General features: G+C 33.4%; 1 protein-coding gene across 2 annotated transcripts in view; it reads right to left on the bottom strand.

Annotated features, from left to right (window-relative positions):
- Positions 1 to 4,773: 4,773 nt before the first annotated feature.
- LOC143226605 (homeobox protein Meis1-like) overlaps positions 4,774 to 21,788 on the bottom strand; it is a 97,386-nt gene continuing 80,371 nt past the window's right edge. For both annotated transcript variants that reach the window (XM_076457801.1, XM_076457802.1), the window contains 3 exons: positions 13,394 to 13,452; positions 10,090 to 10,185; positions 4,774 to 5,613 (listed from right to left, as the gene is read on the bottom strand). In XM_076457801.1, coding sequence (XP_076313916.1) covers positions 5,423 to 5,613; positions 10,090 to 10,185; positions 13,394 to 13,452 — 346 coding nt within the window. In that variant the 3' untranslated portion in view covers positions 4,774 to 5,422. The remainder of the gene's footprint in view (positions 5,614 to 10,089; positions 10,186 to 13,393; positions 13,453 to 21,788) is intronic.

Below are 21,788 nucleotides of genomic sequence, written 5' to 3'. Positions count from 1 at the left end.
AATAATAAACAAAGGTAAAAGCATTAGGAACAGTTTTACCCTTAACCATCCTGTTCAAGTATTCCTAGTAAATAAGTATCCTGTTTATTGTTATCTATAGAGATTTGTTTAATTTATGTCGTCATATAATTAAACATTTAAATATTCACCAATGTTTGAGTGACTGACACTTTACCGGAACGTATTTACATATATTAAAGATAACATATGGTAAAACATGTCAGCTTTAAGCTGTAATGGAATGATAATATAAGGGTCAAGGTTCAAAACGACAGTGAACAGTCACTTTATTTACAGATATCAAGTACATAATATGTTTTGTATAGTTATCAAGTACATAATATGTTTTGTATAGTTTCTAAAATAAAAAAGCTTTGTAGAATACCCTTATGCTTTACTTATGGTGATCAATAAGGTATGTAACAGATATATATATATCACAGGTGTTATGACACTCCACTGTAAGTCACTATTTTATAATATAAGATGTCTTCATAAGTAGTATATTAATATATGTTAAAGTCTAGCTAACAGATGTTTTAATACGTGTGTACTTAGATCTGAGATTGTATTTTAATTTATGAAGTGTTTGTATATTTTATTATCACAAAGCCATATCAGACTATCTGCTGAATCCACAGAGGGAAATTGAACCCCTGATTTTAGCGATGTAAATCCGTAGACTTACTGCTGTTCTAGCGGGAGGCAATTTATGAAGTAAGTTACATGTACGTACGTCATAGAATGTTGATTTGTAATTAACTGATTATATTTATATAATTGATGACCTGTCTGTAAAATGGTGTAATTAAAATATAATTCATGATACTGTAACAATTTCAAAGTCCACGTAACGATATATCTTGATTAATAACTTAAAGTTATTTTACGACAATTGTTAACTTCTTTCAGGTGTTGTTCATTAATAATAAATTTGTTTGATGTTTTGTCAGACTAGTAAGTTTAAATTGTATAGTGTATATAGAGTTTGGTTTTTGCAAAGATTTTAAGTTAAAATATGATACATGTTACCGTAACATTGTTTCAAAAACATATGTCGGTTTTCACAAATTACGTTTCTTAAGTCTGAACATTAACGTACAAAGCAACATGTAAGTGTATGTTAATATTTAAATAAATATTAAACTGTTCGTTGTAGTTTAATCTTGAGAACGAGTTACCAGTGCTACTGGTAACACTACGTTAAAGAGGAAATGAGACTCGCTTGTAGCAAGATTCATCAACTTCAAAAATAACGATTCCATGGTTGTTAAAAAATCAAATTCGTCTTAACTCTATAGTTTCTTTTAACGATATATTTGTAAACAACGACTCAGCACTAAAGCTGATTCATTGAGTTGTCGTTGACTTTCCTTTATTGTATTTCACTAGAAAATTCAGAGTTGTGTTTCAGGGCGTGTTTATTATGAATAAAGGTTTCCGAACAATAATGCAAACTAAAGTTAAAAGTTATAATACAAGAAACTAGATGTCGCAGTGAACACTCGTCATTATTTTAAAGAATTTTGAGAAGATTATAAACATATCTCCTGCACAACTACGAGGGCTGTTCAAAAAATACGCGGACTGATGTCATAAAACAAAATGTACTTTATTTAGAAGCTACAGGTCTGGAACCCCTTCAAAGTACTCTCCTCCCCAACGCACACACTTATCCCAACGGTGTTTCCACTTGTTGAAACAGTCCTGGTACGCTTCTTTTGTAATGTCCTCGTACCTGTTGATCTAATGTTGTTTATCATATAGAATATTATCGTTTCTCAGTTTGATAATTAGTCTGGGTTATCTTGTATCACAAAGATCAAAGTGTAGTAAATATATTTGAATCATTTAAACAATGTCTCACCTTTTCTTAATTATTCGTCATTATCCAATATTACAATAATGTTTTATATATTAATATTATCAAGTTTACTTAAATTCTTCAAATAAATTCATTTCTTAGAACTTAAAAGATCCTTTATATTCACAAATGTAATTATAAATGTTATTCTTTGGATAAAAGGATCCTATTTCTGCATTATAGTCATCAAATACAGTTGGTAAATTTAACTGTCCCCGCTGTACGAAAGGCTGCATCTGGTACACTGAAATAACATTGTCAATTATGTGAATGTACATTCACATTTTGAATTTGCCTAAACCGAGAGTACTAGAAAATGTTCTGGGTCAGTAGTTTCCAGATTGTGTGCCACTAGTTTTACTAAAGCAAGAATAATTAAGAATATAAAATATATTGTAGGTGGCAGCAGAGATTTTGAACAAATCACGATGAGATGGTTAAGGTATCGTGAGTGTGAAAGTTTGAGAACCACTGTCTGAAGTGAATGTGACGTAATCGTTCATTAAAATTGTTTTAAGGTCTCATCAAAAGCAAACGAATTAAAAATAACTTCATATAAAACAGCTTTATCATTCAAAACCCGGAGTCATATATTTACCAAAAGTAGGCCTAGTGTTTAGAATACATTACATTGTGAATAAGTTGGAAACTATCGGAAAATATGAACCTTAGTTGTTTTTTTAATTGTCCTATTAAATTTTTTATCATAATCATAGGCTTCGTCTGCGTTAAGAAAGTGTGTAGTTAAAAACATATTGATAACATACTCCTCACGTATATTAAAATCTGCAGTTGACAAACCGTCTGAATGAAGATCTATTTATATTAATATTGTTATATTTACGTGAAACTTTTTTTAGCTAAAAGCATTACATGCATTATTTGTTCCACTTTATAAACTGTACCTTTTTCTAAATTCACTTTTCTGTTATCGTTAATATATACAAAAGACCTGTATTACTGGTTTTACACATTTTGATACAAAAACCACTTCAATAATATTTAAAGTGTCAAATGAATAAAAGAACTTCATTATAAGGATATTACAATAGTATCCAGTGACTAAAGGAGCTCCATTATAAGGCGATTACAATAGTATTCAGTGTCTAAAGGAGCTCCATTATAAGGCGATTACAATAGTATTCAGTGTCTAAAAGAGCTTCATTATAAGGAGATTACAATAGTATCCAGTGACTAAAATAATTCCATTATAAAGACATTACAATAGTATCTAGTGTCTAAAGAAGCTCCATTATCGGGAAATTACAAAAGTATCCAGTGTCTAAAGGAGATCCATTATATGGATATTAGAGTAGTATTGAACATGACGAGGTGGCCGACTGGTTACGGTGATGGACTACTAATCTATGACTCAATAAGTCTTTTATTCATTGTATCACTATAAGGGTAGGTTGGTTACAAAGGGAGTACACGGATACCTGTTATATGCTTTGTTAAGATAAAATGTGTTCTTTTCTACAGTTGAGTTTTCTTTCTTTTTATCACAGTGTTTCATTCTTTTCTTTGTTCTATTAAGGTTTTTGGAGTATTTTGATTTAAAACTTACAGTTAATTATCACTTCTTTTATATTTTAACACATTTTACACCTGTTGTTGTAATTTTTTAGCATGGTATCTTGCAATGTTTTTTTTCTTTTCCATATGCTAATTACTTAACTAGTGTTTCATTTACTGTATCACTATAATGGTAGCTTGGTAACAAAGATACCTGATGAAGTGTATTCTTTTCTACAAGTTTTCTTTTTTATCACAAGTGTTCCATTGTTTTCTTTGTTTTATTAATATTTTTCGTGTAATTTGATTTAGATACTTACCGCTAACTATTACTTCTTTTATATTTTCTAATTCATTTTATACCTTTTGTTGTAATTTTTTAACAAGGTGGTATCTTGCAATGTTTTCTCTCCATATGCTAATTATTTAACTGGTGTTTTATTTCATGTATTTATGATTATACCCCTTCTTTGAGGTGGGATGAATAAAGAGAGAAAAAAAAACTAATCTACTAGGTTCTGCCCGTGTGAGTTCGAATCCCATCATCGTCGAATATTAAATTTTTCATCTCCTGATTACATTTCGCATTCTCTTTCTCATCTCCCACGCCTCCCAGACTAGCATTTGTGGGATTTAAATTATACTCATTAAACCTTGACCTGAATAACTAATCATTCAGTCATGATTCTTTTTCCCAATTCCTTCCATAAGCGGGGTTGAAGGAAACTGTTTATTCTTCGAGCACCTAAAGGGATTAATGTTTTGTTAGAAATATTAATCTTATTCCTAAATACCTGCGATAATTGTGTGTGTGTATCCAGTTGAATAAAGGGGCTCCAATATAAGGATATTAGAGTAGTATATAGCATGATCAGGTGACCAAGTGGTTAAGGCGATGGACGCGTGGGTTCGAATCCCATCTTCGTCAATTGTCACATTTTCATCTCCCGATTATACTTCGCTTTCTCTTTCACATCTTCCATGCCTCCCAGATTAGCATTTACGTCGATAAAATTATACTCATTAAACCTTGACCCTAATATCTAATCATTCAGTCATGATTCTTTTTCCCAATTCCTTCCATGTGTGGGGTTGAAGGAGGACTATTTATTCTTCGAGCAAGCACCCAAGGGGGATTAATATTAGAAATATTAATCTTATTCCTAAATATCTGCCATAATTCTGTGTGTGCATCCAGTGTCTAAAGGATCTCCATTATAAGGAGATTTTAATAGTATCAAGTGTCTAAACGAACTGCATTATAAGAATATTAGAGTAATATCTAGTCACTAAAGAAGTGTCATTACGAAAATATTACAAAAGTATCCACTGACTAAAGGAATTCCATTAAAAGGATATTACAATAGTATCCAGTGAAGATATTACTTAGGTGAATCAATGAAAATATTTTATTTGAGAAATAAGTAAGATATACATAAGAAATAATTCATATATTTTAATGATCAAAATGAAACCTTCACGTTGTATGAACATGTCTTTGAACACTGATCACAATATTTAAGCTCAAATTGTTTTAATTGAAATCTATTTTGTCAATCCAAACATTTTCACAGATTTTAAAACTGACCTGAAGACCTTCTCTGTTTACATGTTGATAACACTTGAGGTGTAACCTAAGATCTAAATGTAAGCTATTAAAACAATGTAACACCTTAGCTGCAAATGTAACCTGTTAAGACTGTAGTAACACTTAAGCCATAAACTTACATACACTGATAATTTTCGATCACTGAGATCAAACACTTATGTAATTAAAGAAATATATTGGAAGAGTGCGAAATATCTCTGCCATGTCAAATTTCAACACAGCACTTATTTCTTTCATGACTTCCTTATAAACTTGCAAGAAACTATGAAAATGGTGTTAAAAAACTTCTGCCTCTGTCAACATGCTACACAGAACCTTGAAAACTGCCTTTGCTGTGAGTAAAATATCCATTTTATTGTACTTTATCTGTCACATCATGATACACATCTTACTGTTCACTTTTCCAAAAATAGACCTCCAGACAAACACAACATTTAAGTCGCATGGGAATCCACAATTTGTTGTCTCGGAAAATCATATGGCTGTTCCATTATCATCGAGTGTGGTTGTCCTGATAGTAGCATGACCTGGTGTGGATAACTTGCTCGCAGTATGGACTCAGTATGAACAGAAGTTCCCACTTTATGATCAGAGGAGGAATCTGTACAAGACATATTTTGGATACCTAGAACACACATAATAGTGGATTAAACACATGAAAATAACATTACAAACACAGAAGAGTATTTAAGATGTGTAAATAGCATTACAAACACAGGAGAGTATTTAGCATATTTAAATAGCATTAAAAACACAGAAGTGGATTAAACATATGTAAATATGATAAAAACACAAGTGTAGATTAAACACATGTAAATACAATAAAAGCACAGATGTGGATTAAACATATGTAAATACCATAAAAACAGAGGAGTAGATTAAACATGTGTAAATACCATAAAAACACAGGAGTAGATTAAACATATGTAAATACCATAAAAACACAGAGCAGTGGATTAAACATATGTAAATACCATAAAAACACAAAGCAGTGGATTAAACACGTGTAAATACCATAAAAACACAAAGCAGTGGATTAAACACGTGTAAATACCATAAAACACAGATGTGAATTAAACACATGTAAGTACAATAAAAACACAGATGTGGAGTAAACACATGTAAGTATCATAAAACACAGATGTGAATTAAACACATGTAAGTACAATAAAAACACAGATGTGAATTAAACACATGTAAGTATCATAAAACACAGATGTGAATTAAACACATGTAAATACAATAAAAACACAGATGTGGATTAAACATGTGTAAATACCATAAAAACACAGGAGTAGATTAAACACATGTAAGTACCATAAAACACAGATGTGAATTAAACACATGTAAATACAATAAAAACACAGATGTGGATTAAACATGTGTAAATACCATAAAAACACAGATGTGAATTAAACACATGTAAATACCATAAGAACAAAGAGCCGTGGATTGAACACGTGTAAATACCATAAAAACACAGGAGTAGAGTAAATATATGTAAATACCATAAGAACAAAGAGCCGTGGATTGAACACGTGTAAATACCATAAAAACACAGGAGCAGATTAATCATATGTAAATACCAGAAAAACACAGGAGTAGATTAAACACGTGTAAATACCATGAAAAAGCAGAGCAGTGATTAGACGTGTGTAAATACCATGAAAAAGCAGAGCAGTGATTATACGTATGTAAATACCATAAAAACACAGAGCAGTAGATTAAACATAAAGACCATAAAGACATGAATATGTTAAACATATGTAAATAACATAAAGACAGTGAATTAGAATGGCCTCAGCAACTTGCTGTTGGTGTAATCATACATCATGTTACCAGATGGAAAAAAGTTTATCGATGTTATGCATTACCTTCGCGTGTTTGTAGATTACAGTCGTATCATGAGTTTGGAAATGATAAAAGCCACTCAGTCACATAAAGTACATCTACCTTCAACAATGCCAAAGGGAGATTTTGTTGGTTCTGCTATAGATAATAGCGACTTCAGTGAAGACACACAAGATGAGAAAAGGGCATTGTACCAGTGTGAGATGTCTGTTGGAAACATAAGAAACAACCATTATTTGAGACTATACAGAAAGGTCAGAGATCTCTTGCTGAAAGATCTCTCAAAGACAGTACCAAAATTAGTTTCATTTGATGCACCAAAAAAGCAGTTACCAAAATTCTGCCTGCTGCTTTGAACTAGGGTTAGGAAAATCTATAACCTATGCATTCTATACACAAGGTATTTCCTAGCCGCTTGCATGTACAATGCTAAGAGCAGCTGTGGTATGTGATACAAAAACAGGTTCAAACCTTTATCAATGTCAAATATAACAATGCAGTTCAAAGTATCACAAATGCAGGGTTCCTGCTAGCCAGAATGATCCATAAGCAACCCATTTCCGTAATGGCAGCTTACAACTCTTTACTTTCTTCTGAAAAAAACATATCACAGAAGTTGCTGACCCTCCTCTCGTCATAGCTCCAGACCACAAGTGGCAAACTTTGCTAATAGTCTTGAAACAGACAGAGCAAATGAACTGGATGGCTGTTAGACCAAAAATGGAAACCGTAATTACGTTACTCATAGTTTTGTATGAGTATACCAAACAGCTGGAAATGATTCCTTATGATTGCAATGGAAAATGGTTGTTAAGACAAGGAGAAATTCATACAGTGATAGGCGCTTTAAGGGGAGTAGAAAATACCACAGAAGAGAGTGAACTGTATGATGCCAGGATTGAAGCAAATATCTATGGTCCTATCAGAACCACACAGATAATCCACATAAACACCTGAAGAGAACTCTAAAGGACATATGACAACAGTACAAGCACTGCTTGATCTATGTGCAGAAGAGTTCTTCACGGAGTATCCTGATATCAATAAACTTTGCGTTAATTCTGCCAAAGACTCAAAGCCAAGAAATCCGTAAGGACATTGTAAATGAATAACAAAGATTGGTATTGACCTTAATCAAAAGACACCTTGAGGAAGTGAAAGAACCAAAAGGTCCACTCTTCAAGTTTTTGCACCACTACATGAAAATGGTGTTGCTGATATATGCCTTCATGTGTGCCACATAAGATGGTCAATGGGAACCTAATTTCCTTTCCCTTGACGAATTTTGCGAGTATTTCAAGTACTCTTTACTCATGATAAACAAAACTATGCAAAGCTGATGCACCTCGCAGAGGTGAAAAACTTTCAGAAAACTCATCAAGACATACACAAGGAATTTAAGATTGGAAATTGTACTGTCAACAGGAACTCGGTAACATTCCACGCAGTCGGTGTTGATCATTCTTTAGAGAATATCACAAACCTCAACTGCACAAATATGAGACAACACCAACAAAACCATGATATTATGATTACTGATAAATATGAGAACGATACAGATCCTTTGCTGTGAATATATGTTTCCTTTACCCTACAAAATAATCTAAACGATTTGACATTTTAACAACCATTCTTGAATAACATAAAATTTTCATAAAGTTTTAAAATTGCAAAATCGTTTTTGTTGAGTTAATATACTCTCAAAAACAGTGCAATTGTTTGCTAAAAATTAACACACGGAAACACATATGGTCCACACTAACTGATATCATCCATAGGTAGAGTCTATTGGCACACACCTAGAGAGAGAATCTATTGGTATTCACCAACAAATTGAACCTGTTGGTGTCTACCAACAGAGTGAACCTATTGGTATTTATCTACAGAGTGGGCCTATTGATACCCATCTACAGAGAGAATCTATTGATATCCACCAACAGAGTGAGCCTATTGGTATCTACCTATAGAGTGAATCAATTACTATCTTACTACAGAGAGAGAGTCTACTGATACCCATCTACAACTACAAAGATAACCAAAAGTGGACAAAAGAACAGTGAAAGTAATAAAACTTTATGCAATATAATTTATGTTTTGGTCTGGGAAAGAAACAACAGATGTAACCTTCATTCCGCGACAGTTGCAGGAGAAGTACGTTAAAAGAAATAATGAGTTATCCCATGCATTTGAAGATTTGGAGAAAGTGTATGATGGGTGCTGCGAGAATATGCATCCAGGTGCATCCTTAAGAAAAAACGTTCCAGAAAAGCTAAGCAGAATAACGAAGGCTAATTATGATGTGGTTAAACAACCATGAAGATAGTATATGGAGAAGCAGGCAAGTTTAAAGTAAATGTTAGGCTACACCAAAGACCAGCTATTAGTTTTCTATTATTGAAGCTAATAATTGTCTATGACCTTGTCCATACAGCTGAAAGAGAGATGAACTACAAATACAAGTTAAAATGTAACAGAAAAGTTTGGAAATCAAATGCCAAAAATATGGAAGTCATGGATAGTGGAAGAAGCAGCCAGAAGAATGGTAAAATCATAGATGTAAAAGGAAGTTAATGGGACAGATAAAACAATTCCGAAACTTGGGAAATACAATCTGAAGTGAAAGAATAAGTGAGAAAGCTGTGAAAGATAGAATCCAGACAGGATTGTTGAAAGGGAGGAAAGCAGTAACAGTCATCTGTACCTAAAGGTTACCAAGGAACTGATAGCCAAAGACCTTGAACAGACCTAGACCCTTCTTCGTAGATGAGACATGGACCACGAAAAAGAAAAACGAAGGCCTGTTGATCAGATCAGAAATAAGAATGCTGAGATGGTTGTCGGGAGTGTCAATGAAAGAGAAGATAAAAATAAAAAATGGTACGAGTCTGTGGAATAGAGAATAAGAGAAGTGAGGATGAAGTGAACTGATCATATGAAGAGGAGAGGAAAAAAAAGCAAGAGGTAACAGATAACAGAGAATTCCAGTAAAGCATTAGATGGATGAGATTAAAGAAGATATGAATGAACAGCAGCAGGTCAATTGATAAAGTTGAAAGCTACAGGCCAATCCATGCAGGGAATAACAGCTACCCCTGCTGAAAGGAAAATCCAAAAGGAAGAGACATAATAAACCATCACGATACGTTTTTGAACGAAATTATACTAAATTGGTTCACCTCCTACTTACTTTGAGAAGACAAATTATACTTTATAAAAATTACACAAATTAAGAGATTCAGCGAAATATTACCTGAAGACCTCATGTGAATCTGCTGACATCCATCCATCACATACTCCATTTCTGCACCAGCTGGCCCATATGTTGAACTAGGACAATTTATATCTCCTTCCAAAAAGAAGAATATATTTATTATAGAGGGGCGCTAATATTAAACAATTTCAACAAGAAAGAAAAATGTAAAAATAAATCAAAGGAGGAGACTTTAAGATTGGCTTTTATTTTTCAGTTAACGAAAATCAGAATTGTTTATGTACCAGAAAATTTTTAATGCTTTTATTAACAGATTTTATTACATGACGTCTGAAAAAACATTGTGTATTACTATTGTAAAATTACACTTTCTAAGCTTACTGCAAGCATCAAAGAACAAGGGACGTGACATAGTGAAAAGGTTAGACAGAAAATCCATAGGAGAGTGCTGCCCTCTATTAAGCCAGTCACCTAATCCTCGGTAAACACCGAATTATATAACATTATTTTTTCTAAGTGTATCAATTAAAAAATTTAAACTAAGTATTTAGGCTATTATTCTTGATAATGGAAGTTTATGTATTTAGGCTAGTTACCATGATAATAGAAGTTTAAACCAGGAACTTAAGCTATTAACCATGACAATGGAAGTTTAAACTAAGTACTTACGCTGCTAACCATGACAATGAAAGTTTAAACTAGAACAGTAATCTATTTACCATTATAATGGAAGTTTAAACTAAGTACTTAGGGTACTAACTATGATAATGGAAGATTAAACAAAGTATTTAAGAACTAACCATGATGATCGAAGTTTAAACTAAGTACTTAAGCTATTAACCATGATATTGGAAGTTTAAACTAGGAACTTAAGCTACTAACCATGATAATGGAAGTTTAAACTAAGTACTTAGGGTACTAACTATGATAATGGAAGATTAAACAAGGTATTTAAGGTACTAACAATGATGATCGAAGTTTAAACTAAGTATTTAAAATACTAACCATGATAATGGAAGTTTAAACTAAGAACGTAAGCTAGTAACCATTATAAGGGAAGTTTAAACTAAGTACTTAGGGTACTAACTATCATAATAGAAGATTAAACAAAGTATTTAAGGTACTAACCATGATAATGGTTCATTCTGATGGTTGTGTTTGTGTTCTATCTACTGAGACTAACATCTGAATCAAACGTTTCACAAATCCATTAATGTTGCATTAGATAATTAAAGAGATGACGTGTAGATCGCTATTACTGTGGTTCAAGTTACTTCAGTCATTATTTACCATTTAAAGAGTCACTGATTTTAAGGTATGGCCAGACTCTTGTGAACGTTTGGCTTGTTAGCGTCAGTCAATTTCAAAGTCTTGTTTATTATATTATTAGCAGTATCAGGAGACATGCCCAACTTTTATACAAGGTGTTTTTTTTGTTTTCGGTTAGAAGCTTCTGCTATGTACTCATGGTGATCACTTTATTGAAGAGAACATTATTAATGATTTGGTTGAGGTGTGTGTTGAAGCTTGTAAGTGTCCTGAAGGTTCTTTTGCTTTCACAGAGAACATGGTTTGTTTCTTTAAAATGTCATGTCTTTTGTTTCTATGATGTTTAACCATTTCAGTATATGGATACTTATAATTGAATAGTTTTTGTTTTTTTTCATATAGCCGTGAATGTACTCTTAGTTGCATTACATTGTTAGATAACATTTCAGTTCTTCGTAAACCAATTATACGCCTGCCATGGCCAAGTGATTTGGGCGCTCAAATCGTGATTTGAGGGTCGCGAATTCGAACAGTTGTCACACCATACATGTTCGCCCTTTCAGCCGGTTAATCTCACTATTCGTTGATAAAATAGTAGCCAAAATGTTGGCGGTGGGTGGTGATGATTAGCTGCCTTCACTCTAGTTATACACTGCTAAATTAGGGACAGCTAACGCAGATAGCTCTGTTGTAGCTTTGTGAGAAATTAATGAAAAAATCCAAACAAACCAATTGTATGGGTGTTAAAGATGCCGCCTATGTGTCGCATCTACGGCAACATACCACAATTTTGGAAATAAACAAAGTGGAGTATTAACATTTGTTGTAAAGAGAGAGAAATACATTTTGAATGAAAACCCAAAGACACAGCCTTTGAGTGGATTGTTTTTGTTTATTTATCTGTTTTTCAACGTCTTGACTACTCGAAGCTTCTCTATTTTATGAAATACTACACGAGCATTTCGTTCCAAGTTAAAAATTATTTAGGATGGCACCTGTGTTTTGATTTAAATAACGTTTAATTTACGAATAATCAAAACTTATTTTATATTTTATTAATGTTGTTCTCATTACACAGTGTATTAAAGTTGTTAATGTTCATTGTCGATTCATACAGGTGTAGTGAGAGATTACGTTGTGTTTCGTTCCGCCAATATAAGTGTTACCGAATCGATACTTATAGATATTTCTATTTTTGAAGTTGCCAAAATAAACCTTTTTTAGATGACCTTTGATTTTAGTGCCTGATTTAAAATAAAAGTAACTTTGCTATTGCTTTGTGTGTTTTTGTATATTTGTTTACAAATGTTTATGATGTTTTAGATTACATAGTTAACATATGGTAAGACACTTATTAGAATGTTTGGGTGTTGTGTGTACACCTGTGTTTATGGCCTGACTTATTATTTGATTGATAAACAATTCTAAGAATCCAGTCGACTACCCATGTCTAGACCACCTATTTGTTCCTAAGTTTTACCTTGAGAAGTGAAATATATTTCTATTACAAAGTGGAACAAGTCTTTCAAAATTTCCAAACTCAGGTTGCAGTGCAGTTTGTCGGAACTTTTTATGTTATTTCTAGGGTTAGGTTTTGTGTTTCTCTGTATCCATGCAGACTACGCCAAAACTGTACATTATGTGATGATTGTTAAGGGTGCTTAGAATGCTTCAGAATGTTAGGACACTTTATTTAACCTTGTATGAGAGAACATCTTTAACTTTATATTTATTGTTGTCGTAAAACGTTGTTATAAAAAAATCTAGGTGTCGTGGCTCATGGTTATAGCTACCATAAGTGTAAAGAATGGGGTGGATGTCAAATGGGTTTTTGCGAATATTCCAAGCACCAAACAAACATGCATTGGCGAGTCTTAAGCTGTTGTACGTCTTCTGATGATGGCCACACGAGTGGTCGAAACGTCGTAAAATAATTAAATAAACATAACCCACTCAAATGCTATATCGCTAGATAATTAAAGTATTAATATAAAATAACCATTTGCAGATAAAACGCTGTGGTGTTATGCGAAGTTAGGCCTATCTATCCACAAATCGTTATCACATCACCTACCTGCTCTATTAGAGTGATCAAGCATCGGTTGAACTATCCTTCTTCTGGCGTTGATGAACCTTTACATAAATAATTAATTTCAGATGACTTGAAGACATTCTATGAAATTCCTTACTTCTTAAAACATGACAAATATACCAAGAGATTACTCAGAAAAACCGCGCCATCTATTGGATAAAACCAACATATAATGTTTGAAAATAAAAATCAGTAAAAGAGGCCTGAAAATTTGTATAATTTCTCAAATTCCCAGTAATACCTAATACACACATATTTGCGATCTGTAAACGCTATACAAAGTTTTATCGGTTACTTTCAAAATATAACATTGATTGAAAATAATAATTCCTATTTCAGCTCTCATCTATAATTTCAGTAATCGATTTCTTTCATTAATCTGAAGTAATTAATGTTATTTTTCAACTGAAAACAAATTGACAGAAGTAAAATCATATAACAATCGTAATATTTTTCTCAACTTTGGATCTACAAATCTATGTAGACACTGTTCGTTGTTGTTCAAATATAACACCTATCCCTGTGGCACACCAATACTCAACACAGTCTAAATTTTTCCACCCATTTCACACCAGGGGAATATTTATGATACTTCTTCTCTTTGCTACCATGCCAGTTTTCTGGAGGAAGGTGGGAAGTCCAGATAGTATATGTGTTACATACTTAACAACGGCTCGGCATGTCCAGGTGGGTTAAGGCGTTCGACTCGTAATCTCAGAGTCGAGGGTTTGAGTCTCCGTCGCATCAAACATGTTCGCCCTTTCAGCCGTGGGGGCGTTATAATGTTATGGTCAATCCCACTATTCGTTGGGAAAAGAGTAGCCCAAGAGTTGGGGGTGGGTGGTGATGACTAGCTACCTTCCCTCTAGGCTTACACTGAAAAATTACAAACGGCTAGCACAGATAACCCTTGAGTAGGTTTGCGCGAAAGTAAAAAACAAACAAAGATAATAGAACATTGTATTCGTTTCACAACTCCCATTACAATATATTTACTAATCATTATCTCCATTACAAGTTTGTCTCTGAAGAAGAAAGGCCCACCTGTCGAAAGCACTCGGGTTATAGAGTTTTTATTCACTTCTACTTTAGATGAAATATATTAAAAGGCTTACGGTGTAGAAGTACCGACTAAAATTTTTGTTAACTGAAAAATACGGAGGAACAGAATGGTGTAAATCAATGTACGCCACGTTTAACTGCGATGAAGAAAACAAAATGTTATCTTTGTATCTTCATTGTCACAGACGTAACTTAGTGATCCAGCTGGAAGTTAACGCCTGCGTAGTAAGTATTGATGTCTCAATGCTTGAATGGGATGCACAGAAATGCCAGTTGACTTCTTAAATACAGAAAATATTTGTGTGTAAACGTATGTGTTTTGTTGTCGTTCATACACGATTTAATTATTAATTTTCCACATTTAAATTGGTATAGATAATTCTAATGATCGAAATTTCATTCGAATAATTGTAAACACTTAGGAACCAAACTTATTCATTCTCTCATGTCACTCCGGTTTACTCGTAAAAAAAAAAAAAGGTGATACTACTAAATGAAGACCAGAAGAAATATGACTGAAACATCACAGTTAGTCATGTCACCAAGTGTGGTTCTTTAAATGATGTATTTATTGTAAATGAATTATTTCAAATCGTTTATTTTGAAGCCTATACATACTGTTTTATATCATCGTTACCAATAGACTTGTCCACCTGGTGTCAGTAAAAGAATTCAATAATTCCACCAAAGAAAAAGACGCTGAATTCTTAATCCAAGTGTATAATATTCAGATAACAGGCTAGCAATTCTCACTGTATTGATTTTATCCTGTTACTAATCCAGTCGTTTGAAAACTGTTCTCTTTCTAGTCACGAACAATAATGACCCACTTTAAATTCCAAGGCTCGCGCAAGATTGGATATGAAGAACATACTCGGGAACTAATGCCCAAGCCCATTGGTTTTAAAATCTTTGATTAAGCTGCATCTCTAAGTGTGTCCATTAAACTAGCAAGTATTCAAACATCCACGACACTATAAACGCAGAATTGTCACTAAGCTATTTAAAAAGAACAAAATGACCAATTGACCAGCTCAATACTGTAATTCCGAATTTCTCTCCCATTCTTTAAACCGTTTTAACGCTCTAGTTACCCACTCAATTCAATACTCGCTGACGTGAATCGTGTTGACAATTATCTTAGTGTCCTATTAAACAGAGCACTTCTACGTTAAGACTTTTAGAAACTTAGAAAATGTTTCACAGTCTCGCATTCTCGATAAACAGCTCGAAAATGTTAATTTTACTGTCACTGAATAATAAAAAAATGTTTTAAACGTGTTTCTTTCCTATATTTATGTTTATTTGCCGACTGAATTATCATTACCCGAAGTCACTAAGTTTTGTCTCGAAACGAATTCTTGAAAAACGTAAGATTTCGTAGAACACTTCGGATGCTTAAAGAATTTTAGACGATTCCAGTTTTCACATAAATTGGCACAAAAATCGTAACGAACATCGTATGTACGCTAAGAAGGGATCATGGAAACTGGCAACTGTATAGTTAGTGAAACTGACTATAGAGCCACAGACGACAGTGAAAATACATTGTGGGATAGGCTCTCAAAGTGTGTCAGTTTTTCTTCCATTTTTTAACTGTCTGGCAACAATGAAACAAATTTTCTATATGACAACAGCAAAATAACAATAAAGACAAAAATACGCGAGCTTATAATCTTAAGTAAAAACTAAGAACAGGAAACCAAAAACGAAAACAACAATATAGACGAAAAATTAACCCTATAACCCTAAATAAAAACAACAATAAAGACAAAAATGCGTAACCTTATTAAACAACATAAATGCAAAAATAAAGAAAAAGTACATAACCCTAGGGTGCAAAACAAAACAATAAAAATATGTGACCCTATAACCCGAAACCAAACTACCTAATCTTATACGCAGAGCGTTTTCGAAAGTTGGAACTTTCTTTATCAGGAATAAATTAGGACTACACCTAACGGATCGTCAGAATTCCTAAAACTATCAACCACGTAACATTGCAGTCCGTGCCTAGACTTCAACTTTCCTAATTTAAACACACACTGCTCTAAACGTCTTTACTTCAAATACAAATATAAACGTAAAAGTTCAATGTGTGTGTGGGTTTTTTTTTAATAGCAAAACCGCATCGGCCTATCTGCTAAGCCCACTGAAGGGAATCGAACCTCCAATTTTAGTGTTGTAAGTCTGTAGAGTTCGATATGAACCACAGAAATTGTCTGAGTTAAGAATTCATATATATAAATGAAAGCAGTAAAGTTAGAATCAAATTATCGATAAGAAATATTTACTGAGAAGGTTCTCAGAAAATAAACTGAACCTCCATTGGTTAATTACCACAGTTCTGATAATGTCCAGTATAAATCAATATAAAAGTGAAATTGTTATATTGTCTGGTTATCCAATGAGTCTTATAAACAACAGTAAACATGCATACCTCGTCCTGTAACTAACGCTTACCCCACAGTTAACACTTGCTTCCTAACTATCATTTTTCCCCTGGTTAAGATTTGCTCCGTAACTAACAATTCCTCCTAATTAACACTTGCTCCATATCTTGCACACACACACACCCACCACCACCATCCCACTAATTAACACTTGCTCCATATCTTGCACACACATACCCCCACCACCACCATCCCACTAATTAACACTTGCTCCATATCTTGCACACACATACCCCCACCACCACCATCCCACTAATTAACACTTGCTCCATATCTTGCACACACACCCCCACCACCACCATCCCACTAATTAACACTTGCTCCATATCTTGTACACACCCCCCCCCACCACCACCATCCCATTAATTAACACTTGCTCCATATCTTGCACACACACACCCCCACCACCACCATCCCACTAATCCTAACACTTGCTCCATATCTTGCACACACATATTGCCCCACCACCACCATCCCACTACATGATTAAACACTTGCTCTCAGTTCACTAACCTGCGATTCTGAAGGCACCTATCTAACATAGATTTGCTCTCTAACAAACACTTACAACATGATTAATAGATATTGCTGAAGGCACAGCTCAGTTCACTGACAAACACTTACTACATGATTAATAGATATTGCTGAAGGCACAGCTCAGTTCACTGACAAACACTTACTACATGATTAATAGATATTGCTGAAGGCACAGCTCAGTTCACTGACAAACACTTACTACATGATTAATAGATATTGCTAAAGGCACAGCTCAGTTCACTGACAAACACTTACTACATGATTAATAGATATTGCTGAAGGCACAACTCAGTTCACTGACAAACACTTACTACATGATTAATAGATATTGCTAAAGGCACAGCTCAGTTCACTGATCTTCTGAAAATTAACTTTTATGACGAAACTTTGTAGAACGGACGACAACTGTCTGTTGTGGTGACACACCTGTAAAGGACGACGTTTCGAAAGTCTTCCGCCTGAACAATCTATCAAAGAATTAACTTTTATGCTTAGCATATATAGTTAAGATAATTCTTAGTCGAGGATTAAAACAGTCTCTCTAGAAACAATTCTGCTAAAGTCGCTAAAACCCTAGGGATTGAGATTATCATCAGCTTAAAGACGTGATTCATTATCGTAATCTAAGGATGTTTTCAAAACTTTAGTTGTTTTTTCTCAAAGCAAATCCTGAAAACTAAACTATAAACAGATGTTAAGTAGTTCCTATGTACATTAGTTATGTACTCCAGTCTTGTGTGTCCTGATAGCTATACTGTAAACAGATGTTAAGTAGTTCTTATGTACATTAATTATGTACTCCAGTCTTGTGTGTCCTGATAGCTATACTGTAAACATACGTTAAGTAGTTCCTATGTACATTAATTATGTACTACAGTCTTGTGTGTCCTGATAGCTATACTGTAAACATACGTTAAGTAGTTCCTATGTACATTAAATATCTACTCCAGTCTTGTGTGTCCTGATAGCTATACCCTAAACACACGTTAAATAGTTTCTATATACATTAATTACTTACTCCAGTCTTGTGTGTTCTTATAGCTATACTGTTAACAGATGTTAAGTAGTTCTTATGTAAATTAATTACGTACCCTAGTTTTAACATACGTTAAGTAGTTCCTATGTACGTTAATTATCTACCCCAATCATTTGTGTCCTTACAACTACACTGTAAACATATGTTAACTAGTTCCTATGTACATTAATTATTTATCCCAATCTTGTGTGTCCTGATAACTACACTGTAAACAGATGTTAACTAGTTCCTATGTACATTAGTTATTTAACTTATTTATTCTACGGTTTTGCTTTACAACTACGAACAAAATAAGATTTGCAATACTATTTTTACACTGGTGAGTCATTGGGATTGAGAGGTTGGAATCTTCCATTTCTGATAGATTAATAAATAAAGATACACCTAAACACAATAAAGAAGTTGATTTTTTTTAAAGAGGGGGTTCATGTCCTCTTAGGGACCCCCACTAACTGCCTTATTAAATACACTTGATTTAAATCTCCTGGTTTACTGATCATATTTGTATTATACTTTGTGAAACATACATTTACATGTAGTCGTACTGCTTACTATGTTGATGTTATTGTTTAGATGCACGAGGTGGCTAATGAGTACATTCCCGAGAACGAACAAATGTAGTGTACGATTGGGTAAACAGGTACAAATTGTTATTCTGGTTTCCATAAATTGTTTTACACATTTGTTTGCCAAAATACATATAGAAAAACTTGTTTTGTATAAAAGAATTTGCTTTTGGTATTATTGTTTTTTTCACACAATTTCTTCATACTCGGAGTGAAGTGATGCTTCATGGCCTGCCAAAAATTACAGGTCATCAAAATGTTCGACTGTCCAGAAATGGTATGAAGCAAACAGACATGCCAGAACAGTGGGATTTTCTCAGTGTACTGTATCCAGAATCTTAACACGTCATCAGACTACAGGAAATGTTGTTCCTGGAAATTCTACTGGAAGAAGCTGAAAAACTACTGCATGAGATGACCCTGTTTTGATCAGGTTAACACAACAAGGTCAAAAGAAGTCCTATAACATCTTACAACCACAATTGCATGGGTATCTGGGTATATAGAACAATACTGAATGAGAAACTGGCCAAACAAAGGTATTTTGTAACAAGGGCTATCTGCAAAACGATATTAAACACAATTCACTGTTGTCAGAATGTTATCTGGAAACAATCAGCATGCATATTTCTGGTTAGGACATTGGTCACACCAGTAACTCTCGCACTACTGCATTTATAGGATGGTACTTGATGGTGATTAGCTGCTTCAAGGTAGAGGGGAAAATGGGTGATGTCATCAAAGATGACACTATCAGTTTTTAAAGTACTATCATCAGAGGGTGCCACATCCATAAGTCTTCATCGAAGATGATGAAAGAGCATAAAGTTTTGCCATCAGAGGGGCATTATTGTTAGGAGCGCGTTGCTAGGCAGCCATGACAGGCAGTTAGAATGTAAAAGTGTTGAAATTATATTTATAAATCAGACTGACGACCATAGTAGATGATTACGTTATAGTATCACAATCAGGAGATGGTTCATGCACATTTCAATAACAATTTATTTATGAAACTGTCCCGAAAAGGACGCTTAATCCTAATTCATTAGTTAATCAAGTCATCATAAAAGGGACGATTAACACGAATTACGTTTATAATTATCCATCCTAAAATCAATTCATACTGAAAAGTATGTGTAATGCTAATTAATTAACTCAGTTATAATTAATTTACCATAAGAAGATGCTTCTAATCAAATTAATTAAATTTATTTACCATTTCAATAGTCGTAAATAGAATGACACAATAACAAAAATTAATTAATCAAGTGATTAAAGATTTTCAGTACTAAATTATTGCATTTCCTATCATAAAAATACTATATCTTACTCAATCTGATGCATACAACACATGATACTAACTTTAAATCATTCTAAAAGGAGCAATATCATTCAATAATTAAAACGTATTCCTACATTTTACTACATTTACTTATTTGACTTGATACAGTTATGTAAATTACACATTCTTTTATCTCATGTTTTACAAAAGAGGCCTTTCACATATGCGTATATTTCATTACCATTATTTTAACATATATATATGACAGTACTTCCACACATGATTAATGGCTAGTTTTAATCATGTTAATACTATTATGTTAACATCTTTACTAATACAATTTGTTACAACTAAATATAATAAATCAGTGACTTACTACTCATCCATCCTTTATCCATATAAGCATTGATCACCTCCAAACGTAAATAAATCTTCTAAAAGTATGAATACATAACTTCATTCAGTGTTCTGTAGGACAATGTTTCACAAATCATGTGTAGCCCTATGTTACTACTTAAAATACCATAACTTCAGATTGTCTACTACAGAACATACATACAAGTCTCTACGTGTTGTTTTTATAATAAGTACATAAGACTAACAATTGGATGTCTGTCTAACATTACTTCACACATAATAAAAAAGGACTGTGACAGCACTTTGGACATAATGACGTCATTCACAGCAACCCTTCACAAACCAAATAATTAAGTATGACTCTTTTAAGATCAAGAATGATAAAAGGGCAGTTATGACTTGACCTTTTGATCTGTGATGCATTGCAATGTACTGTAAATTAGAGCATTAGATATGAGGTTGGTGGCAGAGAAAATCATATGTCTAGAATGAAAAAATATATTTTACAATACTACATAGTTAGTCCACATACCAAGTGCTTAAACTTTTGATAATAATTCTATTTGTAACAAAAAACAACAGTTTCTATAATAATAAACTCCTATTAATATTCATTTTACACAAACAAAGTTTTTATTCATGTCCTTTTTCATGATGACTTAATTAACCAATGAATCAGGTTCAAGTATCCTTTTTAGGACAATTTCATAAATAAATTATTATTGAGACAGATATTGAGTCATCCTCTACCTCATGGTGCTATTATATAATGATCTGTCTGGTTTGGAATTATAGTTTAAATACCATGGCATTATGGCTGTCCACCATGGTGGCCTTGCAATGCGTCCTTAAAGACCAATGTCTAGTGCTATATACTGAATCATGATAACCTGTCATGGTGGCCTTGCAATGCAATGCTAATAACACGTCCTCTGGTAGAAAAACGAGATACTATTACCTCATCATCTTTGATGACATTACCCCTCTTCCTCTAACATGAGGCTTGTTTGTTTTTGAATTTTGCATACAGCTACATGAGAATTATCTGCATTAGCCATCCCTAATTTAGCAGTGTAAGACTAAA

The sequence above is a fragment of the Tachypleus tridentatus genome, chromosome 9, assembly GCF_004210375.1.
Source record: "Tachypleus tridentatus isolate NWPU-2018 chromosome 9, ASM421037v1, whole genome shotgun sequence".
Classification (NCBI taxonomy): domain Eukaryota; kingdom Metazoa; phylum Arthropoda; class Merostomata; order Xiphosura; family Limulidae; genus Tachypleus; species Tachypleus tridentatus.
This window is presented reverse-complemented; position numbering and strand designations above follow the sequence as displayed.